We start from the raw sequence: 17,241 nt of genomic DNA, 5'->3' as shown, positions 1-17,241 counted from the left end.
GCGTGTGAGATATTTAGTAAGCTTTGAGTAACTATATAAAATTGTGGTGCCGTATCGAGAGAAATATACATTCAAACACTGTAAACTTGAAATACAATGCCAGAAAGCCTCAGGTTAAAACAAGAGCCAGTGGAATGTTAGTTGAATCTTTAATAACAAGACAAAGACAGCTTAGTTAACTTATGGGAAGTAAAAGGTTCATGTTTATCACAGTATGAGATCTGACTGTGGCTCCTTCATTAGCAGGGCTCCTCCTCCTACTCCTCCTACTCCTTCATTCCTTCTTCTCTTCTTCTTCTTCTTCTTCTTCTTCTTCTTCTTCTTCATCTCCTCCTCCTCCTCCTCCTCCTCCTCCTCCTCCTCCTCCTCCTCCTACTACTACTACTACTACTACTACTACTACTACTACTACTACTAAGGCATCCGCAGCAAGCCCATTGTAACCCCGCCATCTACATTAGCCTCATAGATTCCGAGATAAGCTATGACGTTGATAAATGACTCGGCGGCTAAATATAGCGGTAATTAGTTCCACTTAGAGATATGATATATTTCACGATTCTCATAACAGATAAGGCACATGCAGTTCCATACCAGTAAGTTTAGTAGGTATATTTTCACAAACCAGAGCCTTTTAATTCGCCAGTCTAAGGTTAATTTGTGTGAGATATTGAGCAGGATGGATCTGAGTGTCGCTGGGAGAAGAGGCACGTAAAAGTAACAGGACAGAAAGGTCTTGCAAACAAAAGACAGGCATACAAACAGAGGAGACATGAGAGAAAAAAAAAAGAAAGCATTATAAAATTTGGTATATATAAAAAAATAAAAATAAAAACTGCAAAAGAAAAGGAAAAGAAAGACAAAAATAACATGAGACTGGTTCGCAAAATAGAGCAATAGAACAGAGAGTGGATAATGAAATGGACTTAGCAGCCGTGCAGTTAGTGTGAGTAGAAAGCTTTAGGTTGTCAGATAGATTTATGGACGAGGAAGATGACAGGGAGTGGTATTAGGTAGACAGCAGCTGCCCTGTGTGTACCATCTGCTGGCATTCTGCATTTTTCTTGTCTTGCTGAATTATGAAGACTAGAAAAGGAGTGCGTTTGATACAGACTGATACACTGATGCATACGGCAGATGGTGTCAGGTTAAGAAGAGAGATACGCTGGCAAGTAGGATGGTAAAATAAGATAAATAAGAGATGATAAAGTGACAAAGATCGATACTTCATGGGACACTTGTGGATCAATCAATCAAGCACTTGAGTCAATCAATCATATCACTGAATACAACACAGATGAATACACAAACAGATGACCACGCATACACACAAGGAAACACAGGGATGAATAGAAGAATAGAGTATACAAATAGTGAAAAAAGAGCATAAAAAACATGAACTAGAGAGAAAAAACAGAAAGGCTGACTGACCAATACAAACATCCACTTTCTTTAAACTGACAGCGATACAGACAACTTGACCTAAAAACAACACACGGGAAGCTTCTTTAAAACTTGCAATTTCACTCGATACAATAAACAACTACGTCACGAAGAGCCTGACATTAATGAAGAAAAGAAATACACCCACAAAAACAGCGTGGGAAGATGCGGACCACTGACTACTATGACACTAATAACGTCGATAAACAAAAGCTAAAATAAAGAACACCACGGAATAAAAACCTGCCTTACAAAACCTGCGACAACTGCATTCTGGGATGTGAAAATGTCGTGACCATGACTCTGCTTGGGGGAAGAAACGAGGGGCGCTAATTCAGAACCACTGCTGAGAATATTACCCGCTTCTGTACCGGAACGCATTTTTACCACGAATTTTTAGTGTCATTAGACGATTTTATTGACATTAGGAACGGTCTATGGAGGTCAGAGGATTAATGGCCGGAGTCTTCACTATTTTGATCCCCACACAAGTTTCTGAAGCAGTATAAAATCGTCAAATAGTAAGCAAAGTAAATATGGTAACGCGTCCTGGTACTGAAGGGGTTAAGTCACTCATGTAGAGACAAATACAAACACTACCATCCTCCTCTTCCTCCAGCAGCCGCAAACGTCCCCCTGAGAAAGAAAACGGGTTGCTGCTACTGCTGTCCACAAACAAGCATACAAAAAACGCGCCTCTTCCTCTGCCTGACCTCAAGGAAACAACAGCAGGCAGAGAAGCGTCTAAAAAGGATGACTCCGTTTTTCCTTCGTTTATCCATCCATCCTTAGTTACAGGCGCGGATTTCCTGCTCAATTCCTCTTTCCTCCAATCTCAAGACCTAAAAATGGATCGGAAAGTTAACACAAATCTTCAACATTAGTCTTTTTCGTCATTTCTCTTACCCACTCATCTCCTTTGTGCCTGAGTAGTGTCCTTGGATGGTGCTCCCTGTTTCCTCTCGCCTCATTGCCTAGAGGTACTGGTAACAAAACAAAGAGTTCCCAACACTGTTCTTTCTCATTCTCTGTCTCCTGTAATGACTGACTTGGGTGATGTTTTTTGACAGGCACCTCCCTCCTCCATCCATCCCGACTGCCTGAAGGGACTGGTAACAAAACAAGCGAGCTCTCAACACTGCTCTTTCACTTCCTCCATTCATCTTTGGTAACTGATGTAGATGGTGAATGGAATTGAGACTCTCCCATCCCTTTTCTTTTCTTCCCGTCTCGCTTTTTACAATGGTTGCTTATCTAACAAAAGGGTTCTCAGCATTACAGCATTACTCGTTCATTCCCTTCGTTCTGTCATCAATGGCTGACCTAGGTGATGCCAATTCAGTACCATGACACGTTTTCATATCTATTCTGCTTACCATTTGGCGATTTCATGCATGCAGCTTCAGAAACTCATGTGAGGATTAAAATGGTAAAGGCTCTGGCTATTACACTTCAGACCTTTATAAACCCTTCCTAATGTAACTAATCATATCCAAAACTCAAGGTAAAAATGCTGAAGAGGTTAAGTGCTGAAATACGAGTGTGATTCCTTTATTTCTAAGCCGCTAGTCAATTAGTCAGTCGGTTAGTTCATACCTTCATCATCTGTACTAGAGGAGTGGGAAGGCAGCTGTGCATTTGGCAAAGTATATCAATTACATTAAATTACAAAACTAACCCTTTATGTACTTTGGGTGGGCAGTAGGCCTCAGCAGCGGTGGTCCTCCTCCTCCTCCTCCTCCTCCTCCTCCCTCCCATAGCCTCAGGTGTTACTAGGTATGCACTTAGCGACGTCCTGCTATTCCTACCCCTTCCCCATCCCTTCTACCTTAGCCTCCCCACCACGCCCCTTCCCTCCTACCCGGCCCCCACAACACCCTTTCTCATTAATCACAGAATTCCAGCCAGGCTTAAATTTATATAACTACCTGTCCCTATTCATCACCTCGACCGTGTGCCATTACTCTCTCTCTCTCTCTCTCTCTCTCTCTCTCTCTCTCTCTCTCTCTCTCTCTCTCTCTCTCTCTCTCAATCTCACATGAATCAAGTAATTCATCTTTTGTGGCTGGTTAGAAATTGCCAGGTTCTCACGAGTCGGATGTTAAGATTAATGAACTTCCCGTGTGTAGCCTGTAGACACGATAGAGAAGTAAAGTAACTCCGTCATAGCAGTTTATTATTCATCTTGGTATGCGATAAGATACCCGTAGATTTTCCTTTGTTGTGGCGTAAAATCAACTATAATGAAGCCTGGCTGAAGAGGCTGAAGTGCTGGGGCGGGGGAGAGGCATTGAAGCGTAAACTGACATCCTGCTTTTCTTCCAGTATGCAGAGCGGGACTTTGACGCATGAAGGTAATTAATGCAGAGCCGTGGAATAACGAAAGACTACAAGCGGGGAGGTAAATGCTCGGACAGAAGGGTTCAATTAAAAATAAAGTATAATGAAAGTAATTAAATGAAAAGGAATAGTTACAAAGATTGGATTCCTCCTACTACTTTTACTACTACTACTATTACTACTACTACTACTACTACTACTACTACTACTACTACTACTACTACTACCACCACCACCACCACCACCACCACCACCACCACTACTACTACTACTACTACTACTACTACTACTATATTATTTCTAGGCCCACCATCATGATCTTCCAGAATATATCACCATCAATAAATAATAAGACAGCCAGCATTTTACCTATTATTTTCCGATACGGGTTGTCCATAAATCAAGCGAGCAAGGGAAGGAATAGTAGTGGCAATACCCATACGCCTCATCCCTTTGGCCAACGGTTCCCTAAGTATCTCATATGAGGCCCTTTATTGCTTCTAACAGACCCACACTCCCTCCCTCCCACCACGACCAGAACTGTACAATAACCAAATGACTAGCACTAAATTGATATATACTTCGTGACGTCTAACTCTAAAGCACCTGAGGATTAGATTAGTATTACATGGCTGGGGAAGTGAGATGGTTCTTCCTCCTACTTGTGGCGTCTTCTCTAATCACTCACTCACTCTTCGTCCTACTGATACAAGGCAGGAGAAATATTCAAGGTAATACTTACACACCTCACCAAGAGAAGAAACGAGACTAAGAGAAGAATTCATATTAACTCCAGAACGTTTGATTTTTAAAAAGTAAAAGAGGAAAAGAATAGGAAGCGAAGGAAGAGATTAAGTCAAATCTGGGACAGGAGCCGTTGATCGACAAAAAAAGAGCAAAGTTTTCAGCATCGACTAGCTACAAGATGTGGTATTTTATGGTTAACCCCTTCAGTACTGAGACGCATTTCTACCACGATATTTGGATGTGATTGGACGATTTTAATAACATTAGGAAGGGTCTATGGAGGTCACAAGAATAATGGCCAGTCTTCACTATTTTAATCCCCACACATGAGTTTCTGAAGCTGTACAAAATCACCAAACAGTAACCAGAATGAATATGGAAACACGTCATGGTACTAAAGGGGTTAAGGAAGTAAGGTTATTAGCCATCCTAATATGAGACTGAAAAAGGTTACATATTTCATACAATTCATCGTCCCCGTCCAATCATCACACAGGTAAGACTAAAGCCGTGACTGACAAAGGTAAGCCATTTCAGGGTTAGAAAAATGAGTTAATTAGCCGTAATATTACCACGCACAAGACAGATAGGCATATTTCGTACAGTTCGCTCTACAGATAGGACTAAAACCGTGACTGGCTTAAGTGGAGCATTTATAATGTCAGGATAATTAGGTTATTTCCTGTCCAATTATACTTTAGGACAGAGTGACTGATTATCGTACAGTTCGCTCCTCCTCGTCCAACCATCACAAGGCTAGTGACTGGAGGCTTCATTGGCAAAGGTACAGTATTTCAAGATTAGAAAACGGGATTGTTCAGAAAATTATTAGTCACATCAAAGCGTAATAGAAGAAAAAAAACTTTATACGTGTACTTCGTCTGATGAACACCACGGGGTAAAGGTCTTATAGTCGCACAAATACCCAAAATACATAGCTTCAGGATATTTTTTTTTCACATTACTGCAGCATCTTAATATCAAAACCAATCAATCAATCAGTCCGCCATATCAACACAAAACAAAATGGGATTATTCAAACGTTTCATCTTTTTCATTCACATAATCACCACACCCTAAGACTACAGCCGTACGTGGCCAAACTGCGGCATTTCAGACAAGTAAAGAGATCATTGTCCGCCATTTTAACGAGACCGAACATGAAATACTCCAAATGCTTCACCTTTTTCCATCTGATGACCACCACACTCCACTCCCGTGCGTGGCCAAGGTGCGGCATTTCAGGGTTAGGAAAATGAGGTAATTGTCCAAACTATTAACATATTTCAGCCTGGAGGCCACCACGCCCCGCTATCAGTGTCAAGGGGACCACCACACGCACCATCTGTCCGCCGCGGTACTGGCTGACGAGCAGTACTGTAGGCTGCCACTCCCGCCGCCACGCCGCAACGGGAACACTCACACGGCAGATGGTGGACGTCCGGACTCCTGCAGTGACGGGATGGCCCCACGCCGCGCCCTTCCTCCACACATTAGTAGAAAGCACAAGCCACAACACAGATGCCTCAGGTTTTGCACAAAAAGTACTATATCGTAGGTTGTCACTGTTTGGTTGTCGGTATATTTTTCTTGCTGACATTTCGTAACAGGTGGTCGTTAAGGTGCACAGCAAGGCACTTCTCACCTTCCCGCCAAGTCAAGATACTGAAAAAGATCTTAACCCTTTTTTTTTTTTTTTTTTTTTTACATTTAATAGAATGTTGGATAAGTTTAATAGAATAATTGAGGAAGAAAATGACAGCAAAATGAATGACCGAGTGTAATTCAAATCCTTAGAAGCATGTCGGGTTGTATTTTTGTTCAGTAAAATTTTAACCCCTCATATCAGAAGTGTGATAACATTAGGAACACATGAAAAAAGTGAAGCTGCAAGAAGTCATCAGGCCTGTACATTAAAGTCCTTATACTAAACATACCGTACCAACTTATTTACACCTTTCATCCTCATTCATTAACAGTCAAAGGTTCAATTAACGAGATAACAACGAGAACAACTACAATTTCACTACCTACTTCTCTTTTCTTCCAAACTCAGGCCATATCCTTTATAATTACAGCAATTTTGTCATCATTTCACTAGACAAGAAAGCGACATAATTACTACCGTATTCAGAACGTGTGTGTGTGTGTGTGTGTGTGTGTGTGTGTGTGTGTGTGTGTGTGTGTGTGTGTGTGTGTGTGTGTGTGTGTGTGTGTGTGTGTGTGTGTGTGTGTGTGTGTGTGTGTGTGTGTGTGTGTGTGTGTGTGTTACTGAGGATAGAATGTTAGATAGGTAGATAGGATGCAGGGAAACAGTGTGTGTATATATGTAGTTTGTATGTATATGAATGAGCACACTGAGGTACGCGGGGGAGTGGAGGGAGGCGTTAGTAGTTAAGCAGGTAAGCATCTCCCCCTCCCCCAATCCTCTCACTCAAGCAGGTAAGCAGATGACGGAGGGAAGGACCACACACACACACACACACACACACACACACACACACACACACACACACACACACACACACACACACAAAAACTAGATAAACATAGATGTGGAGACGAGACCACAAAATTAAAGTACAGGTCCTTTGAACAACAAGTGGGCCAATATAATTAGGCAATTACACACACACACACACACACACACACACACACACACACACACACACACACACACACACACACACACTGCTCCTACCTACACTTGATACGAAGCAAAACAAAACACTACACAAAAAAAAAATATAAACAAAGAAGAAAGAAATCATAACTTGACGACCATCACTTAAATATCACGACATAAACAAGAGAGAGAGAGAGAGAGAGAGAGAGAGAGAGAGAGAGAGAGAGAGAGAGAGAGAGAGAGAAGCCACATGTCAGAAACTCTCAGGAACAAAACGAAAACAAAACAAAAGCAACAAAGCAACAACAACAAGCAGATGACCTCCTACGCTGCCTCCTACACTCTCATGTCCTTTAAAGCGTCTCTCTCTCTCTCTCTCTCTCTCTCTCTCTCTCTCTCTCTCTCTCTCTCTCTCTGGAGGCAGTATATATTGTTTGATTTTCTTTTATTCGTTGTCTCTCAATAAATCAACTCTCTCTCTCTCTCTCTCTCTCTCTCTCTCTCTCTCTCTCTCTCTCTCTCTCTCTCTCTCTCTCTCTCTCTCTCTCTCTCTCTCTCTCTCTCTCTCTCTCTCTCTCTCGTCACCTTGATACTGGCGGGAAGAAAGCGTCAATAATAAGTTGTGCCTTACACCAACTAACCTATATGCATTCAAATAACACGTTCTCCTTCAGTAGATGGGACACTTGTATTTGCCAGCAATTAATTTCCACTGTGTGTTTTATGCGTGATATATACGTACGTGATGTGTGAGTAGGCATTTGTTATTAGTACTACTGAAGGTTACTGTACTTCACGCCCGCCAGAAACTCTATATTGATAAATGGTATAGCAAGATAAGATTTGTGAGACGATCGTTAGTAAAAATAAAATCTATGTGAATATTTGTATCTAAGTGATGTTAATGAGAGAGAGAGATAGAGAGAGAGAGAGAGAGAGAGAGAGAGAGAGAGAGAGAGAGAGAGAGAGAGAGAGAGAGAGAGAGAGAGAGAGAGAGAGAGAGAGAGAGAGAGAGAGAGAGAGAGAGAGAGAGAGAGAGAGAGAGAGAGAGAGAGAGAGAGAGAGAGACGGAAAAAAATACAAGCACTTCCACACAGACAGACAGACACACACACACACACACACACACACACACACACACACACACACACACACTGGGAACTCTGTGGTAGGTAAGACTGGGCGTCAGTGAGGCAGGTAACTTAAGGACCTGCATACTTAAGCCTTCCTACATCAGCCCCCAGGTATTCTCGCCTCGGGGACTTCTTACAGTAACTCTTATAACCTTCAGATATTCTTAACTTATACTGTAACTTAACTTTTCAACCCCAGCCCAGCCTAGTCCAGAATGCCTACAGACTATCTATCAGTTTGATGTAAGCTATACTAATATTTATTCAGATTTTAGCCAATACTGTAACTTCACCTTTCTAGAGCTTTGTCTATCCTAGGAAGTCTATAGAAGGAGCGAAGGATTTAATACAAATAGATGTTTGATTTCAAAATTCATGCATGCAAGAGAAGTCTTTTCCATAATAAGAGTATTTAGTGTGTGTGTGTGTGTGTGTGTGTGTGTGTGTGTGTGTGTGTGTGTGTGTGTGTGTGTGTGTGTGTGTGTGTGTGTGTGTGTGCATTTCATCCAAAAGAAAATTTTCCCTTTAAAACAAAAACAATGCATTTTTCACGTCTCTCTCTCTCTCTCTCTCTCTCTCTCTCTCTCTCTCTCTCTCGTGCACAGTGGACAATTGAGTTCCAGTTGCATAAAACTCATACCATAAAACACACACACACACACACACACACACACACACACACACACACACACACACACACACACACACAGTCACACAAAGGCACGATTCAACAATACCCCCATTAATTAGTACTATAATAATGCAATATTACCCCGGCAAATTACCAAACGGCATAAATCTCTCGGACAAAGCAGTCATTGTCATTCAGTGTGCAATCAGTAACACAATGGACACCGGCAGACTCCAATTGAACGGACTGAAAAAAAAATGAGTAAAAAAATCATAGAAAACGATAAATAAAGAGAGAATAAGCAACGGTTGGTCATTTTCTACATAGCCCCCATAAAATTTAACCCTCTCCTATGTCTGTGGCCTTGGACGCACCCACACCGCTTCCCCGAACTATAACCAAAGACTTAAGATTTGTTTACCCTGAGCCCCTTCTTCTGAAACGCTTTGTTCTCTCACCATCACTGCTTTCCAAAGGCTCCAGTTGAAGATGCTCTTGTTTTCAAGGGTATTTTTATGATTCTGGTGATAGATTGACAAGATTTCTGATTTATTAAAAGGAGAAACTGTCTTGAAAATCCCGCTACTTGTTTCTGTGACCTTGGAAAATTGTCGTAGTGAGAGGGGAAGGCGTTTCTGAATACAGGCATGAGTGGTGAAAAAGGTGTGGCAAGAGGAATGGCGAACTTCTTTATCCTAAACTCCTCTCCTTTTTTATACTTTTTTTTCAGTTGTGTACAGTACCAACAACTGGAACTGGCCGAGATGCGAGTAGGAGGATTATTGTGCTAAATGCTTCCCTTTGTCCGTGGTATATATATAACATGAACGTCAATTCTCAAGACCGATCATCATTACTCTTGTCTCTTTTACCACTGCACCGAAAATCAAAGACATATGTGCCTGAAAAAAGAAGCTTAGTTATGAAGAATCAGACACTATTATCCTGATCATTCATAGTCGTATCTACCTATTCTTATTACACCCACTACTACTGATTGAGACACTATTAACCACTTCAGTACCTGGACGCATTCTTTTTACCACGAGTTTTGCGTATGATTGGACGATTTTATTTAGATTAGGAAGATTAATGGCTGGAGTCTTCACTACATACATAATGATCTTAAGCAGTATAAAATCACCAAATACTAAGTAGAACGAATATGAAAACACGTTATGATACTGAAGGGGTTAATACTAAAAGGCACATGAAGACAGAAAGCTATTCCATACAATATTTGACCTGTTACTGCTCATGTCTGAAATGTACACGTATCATCATTTTGCAAATCACACAGCCATATCATAACTTTAAAGCTGCTGAATGACATACTATACACAGTGCCCTTCACCCTCCGACCAGAGATAACCCAGAGATCATGACACAACACACTTAATGCCCACGACAGGCTATACATACAAGGCCTCCAGCACCTCCAGGTAAGGCAAGGCAAGACAAGGCATGGTAAGAGCCACACCCACTCACCAGCCGGCTATACTAACGTAGCTCATCCTTCAATACGTAAGATTGATTAGATAATTGTTACCGTGAAGCTGAAAAGTAAATGAAACGTGCACATGGGTAGAATGTCAAGTACTTAACATACAGCAGATGGACAACAGAATGGATAAGTTAGGAATGGGAAATAGATGAGAGAAACATAGGTAAATAGAGATGAAACTATAGTGTCTGTTTGGTTAGCCAGAAACAGACGAACAGCAGATGGAGATAAATATATGACTTAAGAGGGAAGCATTTGTTGTATATTGGAATCACATGTACAAACTTGTGATGATGATGATGGAAATTTAATCATTAATCTCTATAGCCTAATACATATTTAATTAATGATAATAGCCTATAAATTTCAGTCCAACCCTCAACGGCCCACCTATCTATCCATCTTAGAAAAGGTTAGGAAGGGACAGGAAACCACAACCAGCAACCAACCACACCTGGATATTTTTTTTGCCAAGTCAAGGCGGTTCATGTGTCGCCCCTCCCGGAATGACAGGGTACAGGACAGCCAGAGGCACCACCACCACTGCCGCTACCCAGGACTGTCCCACACAACCGGTGAGGCCAGTTGTCCTGCGGGGCTGGCAACGCGATGATACGGGCGGGGTTTGGGATTCAGCAAGAGTTCAAATACAAGGACAACTTAATAATAATGGAGAGAAAGAGGAAAAAAAATATGGAGAGGAAAGATGACAGGAAGTGAATCTCTCTCTCTCTCTCTCTCTCTCTCTCTCTCTCTCTCTCTCTCTCTCTCTCTCTCTCCGAATTTAGTAAATAATACTGTGATGAACCTTGATACTGTTTGGGTTATCAAGAAAATATATAAATATAGTTTGTATGAATACACTGAAAAATATAATATGTTGATTAACTCGCACAAAAAAGTTTTTTTTTTTTTTTTTTGGGGGAATGATGCGGGAAAATGGGTCAAGTACTGAAAGGATCAAATACTTCAAAACCTAAAAAAAAAAAAAAAAAAAAGGAGAAATAATAAAAGGTCATAATGAATACGGGAGGCAGCCTGCCATAGCTCAATTTCTTGGCTCACTTAGGCTTATGTAGACTGGTCGGCTCAGGTGTGGATGAATGAGGTTTAGTGGGAGACCCCGGTGTGGGGAAGGATGGAGCGCTGTGAGAAGTGAAGAGGTATATACCAGCCTAGCTCAAGGTTCATAGCAACATTATATCATAGTATCATCACTTTTTTTTTTTTTTTCCTTCTTGTTTACTTTGCCAAATAGCAAAGGCAAAAAGTTATTCAAGAATTTAAAACATGTAAAATCTAATACCTCGACCAACTGAGTCCCTTTCCCCACTACATGTCAGACAACTTGTTTTGAAACGCTCTGCTCTCTTATTAGAACTACAAAGACTACAAATGACATTCGGTTTCTCAATTTCTTAACACATAATATTTTTAACTGTACTAAATATAGATTTTTTTTTAATTTTGAAAATATAATAACTAAATATTGCAATAATTTCACTACAATGTCAAAAGCTGTCCATGCGAAGCAGCCGAAATGTTTGGAAACTGTTTTGGTCCCTGAGCTGCGTGGGGTGAGAGGACACAGCTTCGTCGTGTGCCCTGAGGTGGTGGCCAGCCAGTGGTATGTTTGTGTACCCAGCCAAACCCTGACTGACCCACTTCAACCTCGATACTACAATATCTAAACAGGCAGACGCGTTGACATTGTAATGCGAGTGTCTTATGTACGATTAACATTTTGGAAAGAGGTTATTTCCGTGCGGTATAGATAGAAAGCGAGTAAAGGTTATTTCCTGGAAGGTTAAGGTAAGGTAAGGTAAGGTATCAATTTTATTTTTTCTAGTTTATCCTTTTAATCTTTACATCACTAAACGTCAAGGTAACCAGTTAAAGAGAGATTCTGGATGGTTCGTTTTATTATTATTTTTTTTTTTTACTACTACTACTACTAGTACACACACTCTCTCTCTCTCTCTCTCTCCAATATTTGAATAACCTTAATACGGCTGTCCATAACCATACCCCAACACAGCTACCATACATGTCACACACCTCCACACCGTTACTGACCACGACAACTTCACAATTCTAAATCTTTACTTGCTACCACAAGGTTCTCCTGCTCATATTTCACACCACTGCAAACGAAACAATGACCACATCTCACTCACATACCAAAGATGCTACCGTTTATCTAGCAAAGCCGGCCACACAAACAAACATGCACACTTACCTAGTCCCACGATGATAAATTACTCCCGCGCTGTTCTGAAGCAAAAGCAAGTAAGCAGTATTCCAGCAACTTCAATATGTCTCCCTGGAGGTGCTAAAGTGTCCTCCTCCCGCTTACACTGCCCCGTTAGAGCTTGGGAACATGAATATGAACAACACTGAGGTCACTAGGAGACATCACTCCACTCAGAATCTTCAAAGTGCACTGACTGGTTAGACTAGCAAGAGGCCGTTCTTCCCGAGACTTCCTCCTTCTCCCTCTGCCAGGCAACGTGGGTAACCTAAACTGTCGTACACCTTACCGTGATTGGAGATTATAAACAGCCTCCGTCCACTGATTCTATAATACAATATATAATGTGTTTCTTGTCATCATGTTCACCTAGAATTGTCATTACCGACCAGTAAAATGTTTCAGAAAAGATATTTTACAATAATATGATGATTCATCCAAATAACATCAAATAAGGGAACTCTATAGCTAAGAAAGCTTCTAACAATATAATCTGAACATATCAATTACCATAACACTGCAAGCTTCTATGTAAGTATTGCAGTGATTGGTGTATCCCAGTGGCACTCAAAAGATCTGCGTCTGGCAGAGAGAAGAAGCAGCAGCCAGGGAAGATTCGGTCAGGGCAGAAAGTGGTGATCCGGGAGGGATTGGGCACGGGGCGGGGCAAGAAGGGAGTGGGAGTAGAGTGAGGAAGAATGCTCATCCGAAATCTATACTAAGAATAAATAAAAAGACCATAGTATATCTTATTCATCCTGCAGCTTATTGCTACAGCAGTTGACACCGAGGAGAACGATGATGAGCTTGCTGGGCGCTGTCATTTCATTGATAGATACGTATGTATGAGATACACCACTCAAATGACCTCCCTCCTCAGACTTAAGATTAACAGGTTATTACAGAACAACACATTATAGTGAGTTACTTAATAGAAGTGCTTATCCATTCCTACTTCTGCATTCCTCTTCGGCTCTTCCCTACTTAAACATAGCATTCCAACTTTACATACAGTACATATATATATATATATATATATATATATATATATATATATATATATATATATATATATATATATATATATATATCCCTCACTCACCTATTTTTCTATCATATATATACTGTATTTGCATTCAGTCATTCACCAACCCAATTTTATTGTATGTGCACTGTTTCATTTATGAATTCACTTCCCATATCTCACTGTCATCTGCCAGTCATCTTGTGTTGGAGGAATGGAATTGTTAAAACTGATATCATACAGTACCCAGCTTTCAGTCTTATAACATTTATATACAGATCTGAAAAAAAGAAAAGAAAAAAAAAAGAAATAGTACATGTATTTTAAATCCATCTGATTGACAGTAGTGACACCAAACTTCATGAAGAAAAATGCACATAACAATAAGGCATTAAGAGGTGAATCCATGAGAGAGCCAACTAGCATATAAATTGCCATCAAGAATACTGCAGACGTCCACGTACAGCCTTAGAACACTTTGCCATTTGTCGAGTGGTTTAAAGTTACATACATATCACCATGATACCCAGGTTCTAGGTGGTTACACTCAAGACGAACTTGGGCGGTGATATAGGCCCTAATATGGGTACCACTATAAATAAAATTGCCTACGCCACTAATGGGCGGAAGCTGAACAGCGCTTCCCATACACTCTTCGTGTGCCTACAGGCGCTATAGGTCTTACCGTAAAAAAAAAAAAAAAAAAAAAATATATATATATATATATATATATATATATATATATATATATATATATATATATATATATATATGTGGATGTATCTTAAAATAAAATGTTATCTGTTTCATGCTGACTTTTCACATTTTATTTGCTGGTAAATAAATTCAATATAACATAACTATACAAAAGAACTGTTTCATTAACAACCTCCCACAACCATTACTACACAGGTAAAAGAATTATAATATCTTACATGACTAGCAGCTACTTCACGGCTAATTCCACTATCAGACTTCTCAACCTGTTACAGATTATCAACACTTGTTTACCATAATGGAATGGTGTAGCTGCCGCTAAATTTTTATGAACACAGACTATGAGAGAGTTCACAGATTAAATGCTATATTATCACAACAATTATTTTCCAGGATTTTAAACAATAAATGTTCACTGCATGACAAAATAATCAGGAAATAAATGTTCATAGATGAAAAAGATCACATCATAAAAAGAGATTCTGATAAATTCTGGAACACAAAAAATGGAATACTTACTACTAATGACAAATCTACATCCTACATATATATAGATCCTTTCTTTGGTTATAATGTTTACAAAGCTACACTGTTATATCTTGAACACTTCAGTTTAGATCACTCTCATGGTAGCCAGTCTTGTTTGTCAACATATTCTGAAATATAAAAACCGGTAAATAAATGATGTTATAATAAAGCCTTCCAATAAAAAATATTTCTATCTACAAGCATATCAAAAAGAGGCGAATTGCACAGGGCAATGTGATGTTACTTTACTATGACTATAAAGTACTTTATTTTTTATCCAACAATAAAACAGTACAAAATATGTAACACGAAAAATACATATCTTTATTATGAACATAGGTACACATCATTATTGGCAGCATCTAAATATTAATTCATACAAGTGAAAACAGCACCAAACAACATAAAAAAGACAAGAACTGTGACACCTACCACTGGTGCTGTAAGAATATGAGTGTGGTGTTGTGGAGAGCTGGTCCAATTAAGGGGTTCATTTGGTGCATATAGCAGCAGAGCCAACTGAAATAAACATTAGTTCTACTAATCATGTGCAGTCACAAAACATATACTAATCATATTTTTTTCAAAACAATGTATGGCACTGACTTTTCTCTTAAAACACTGCAAAAGTTTGGTACCTTACATTAAGAGTAAGTGTCTATTATATAGAACTAAAAATTTTAATCTTTGTGAAGGATTTAAAACAAAGACTAGATTAATTTATTTAACTTACAAAAGCCAACACGATACAGCTGTCGTGATGAGAACACACTGCATCAAACTGTAAGTAAAATAACACATTGTAAGAATAACAATCAACACTTTCATTTTCTCTGGCATTGTACTCACAACTCCCACTGTTTTCCCTCCCACTTTCCTAGCCATGGTGTCTGTAGTATAGTAGCCAGTAACATCTCTGCTAGGATTCAAAACAGCCCACCTACCATGGGTTATGGGGGACGGATATTTCCTGTATGGTGACTATTCCTCCAAACACAGCGTGATTCTCCTTAGTTGTTTTTTTTTTTTTCCACAAGATATGGCCTACCACACCCTTTTACCTGATTTTCCATCAGGTCACCAAATTGCTTCTTCTAGAGAGGGGCGGTAACAAAACAAACAAGGAACCGCTATTGGAAAGATCTGCAGGCATATATTGTTGGAGATAATTTAACAGAGTGCAGATGCTATGTGTCAAAGTCGAGACTTTGTGGCAGCCAATATGTATTAGCCAATATAAGCACATAGCTTCACCCACCTTCTATTTGGACCCTTGGGCAGTATTATGGGAAGTACAATACCCACGAGACCCCAAAAAAGGGTCATCAAGATGATCGGAATTGCAGAGGCACCCATCTTTCCAGACAACCAGACAGTCAATACACGGCCCTGACGTCACGATGTCAACAAAACAAACACACACACGCACACACACCTATGTACCCTTCTTATGGCTGTTTCACTCCCATTTTATATCTATCTAAAATAAACTACTACATTTCATATCATAGTTCAACATCATTTTTAATATAAAAGCTATACAGTACACCACACACCAGAACCGAGATAATTGGCGCCGAATTCAACATTTCGATGCTTTTTAACTGATAGATATTATTTTGTTCCTTGCACAGAAATAAAAACGGATTGTCATTAATGAGAAGACGCGTTCTTATGGACATAATATACCTACTCCACTGTTCAACTTCGTTGGCTCTTCCCTTCAGTTTTTCACTCTAGATTCTGGAACAAAACTAGAGCTTACTAGAGCTTACATGCATCCAGCATCCCGTTTTCTCCACTCCTGTACAGTATATACGGAGCTCTTCGATCTCTCTCTCTCTCTCTTGTTACAGCTCGTCTTTGCTTACCTTTCATTTCTAGCATCACTGCCCTCACCTTCACTAAAAGCTTACTACCCAAGTAGTCTTTCCAATCAGCAGCAGCAGGTCTCTCCCTATATAGTTTTAGTGAAAACTGTTTCCATCCCTGCCTGCCATCTAGCTAAAACAATAAAAACACATACCTTTTTCAACTTTGTGGGTTCTATCTTGTGCAATTGAGTTTAAACTAGTATTCTATCACCATTTCAACATTGCATAATGAGTGTATTATCACTTTTCTTTCATGTAGCCCTATAATAAATTAGAAAAACAAGAAACACTATCTTTTTCATTCCTTTACTTTCTTATTCCAGACACACATACATATACTTCTAATGTATTTTTTTTCTTTTATTTTTTCTTCTTTGTTTCCAATGATGAAGGGTTGAAAAGTAACACCTAAACTTGGAAGGA

At 39.7% G+C, this 17,241-nt stretch overlaps 2 protein-coding genes across 5 annotated transcripts in view; both read right to left on the bottom strand.

Annotated features, from left to right (window-relative positions):
* Window positions 1-12,930, bottom strand: part of LOC123504109 (chaoptin-like) — an 83,493-nt gene extending 70,563 nt beyond the window's left edge. For all 4 annotated transcript variants that reach the window (XM_045254424.1, XM_045254426.1, XM_045254425.1 and 1 more), the window contains exon 1: window positions 12,664-12,930. The gene's annotated coding sequence lies outside the window, so the exon portion shown is untranslated. The remainder of the gene's footprint in view (window positions 1-12,663) is intronic.
* A 1,573-nt stretch (window positions 12,931-14,503) lies between these two features.
* LOC123504211 (V-type proton ATPase subunit e 2-like) lies at window positions 14,504-16,357 on the bottom strand. The gene is made up of 4 exons (XM_045254565.1): window positions 16,203-16,357; window positions 15,678-15,725; window positions 15,377-15,463; window positions 14,504-15,072 (listed from the first exon to the last, which is right to left on the bottom strand). Coding segments are annotated over exons 1-4 (234 nt in total). The 5' UTR covers window positions 16,301-16,357; the 3' UTR covers window positions 14,504-15,071.
* Window positions 16,358-17,241: the final 884 nt, after the last annotated feature.

This window comes from Portunus trituberculatus, chromosome 15 (genome assembly GCF_017591435.1).
Source record: "Portunus trituberculatus isolate SZX2019 chromosome 15, ASM1759143v1, whole genome shotgun sequence".
NCBI classification, from domain to species: domain Eukaryota; kingdom Metazoa; phylum Arthropoda; class Malacostraca; order Decapoda; family Portunidae; genus Portunus; species Portunus trituberculatus.
Note: the sequence above shows the minus strand (reverse complement) of the source record. Positions and strands in the feature narration are given on the sequence as shown.

Bases quoted from the DNA above. Each gene is read 5' to 3' on its own strand.
- LOC123504211 (XM_045254565.1), bottom strand. From the start codon at position 16,300: ATGGGTGCCTCTGCAATTCCGATCATCTTGATGACCCTTTTTTGGGGT. The intron at 15,726-16,202 runs GTGGGTGAAGCT...TTTTACTTACAG, and splicing joins CCCAAGGGTCCAAATAGAAG to TTTGATGCAGTGTGTTCTCA. The intron at 15,464-15,677 runs GTAAGTTAAATA...TGTTTATTTCAG, and splicing joins GCTGTATCGTGTTGGCTTTT to TTGGCTCTGCTGCTATATGC.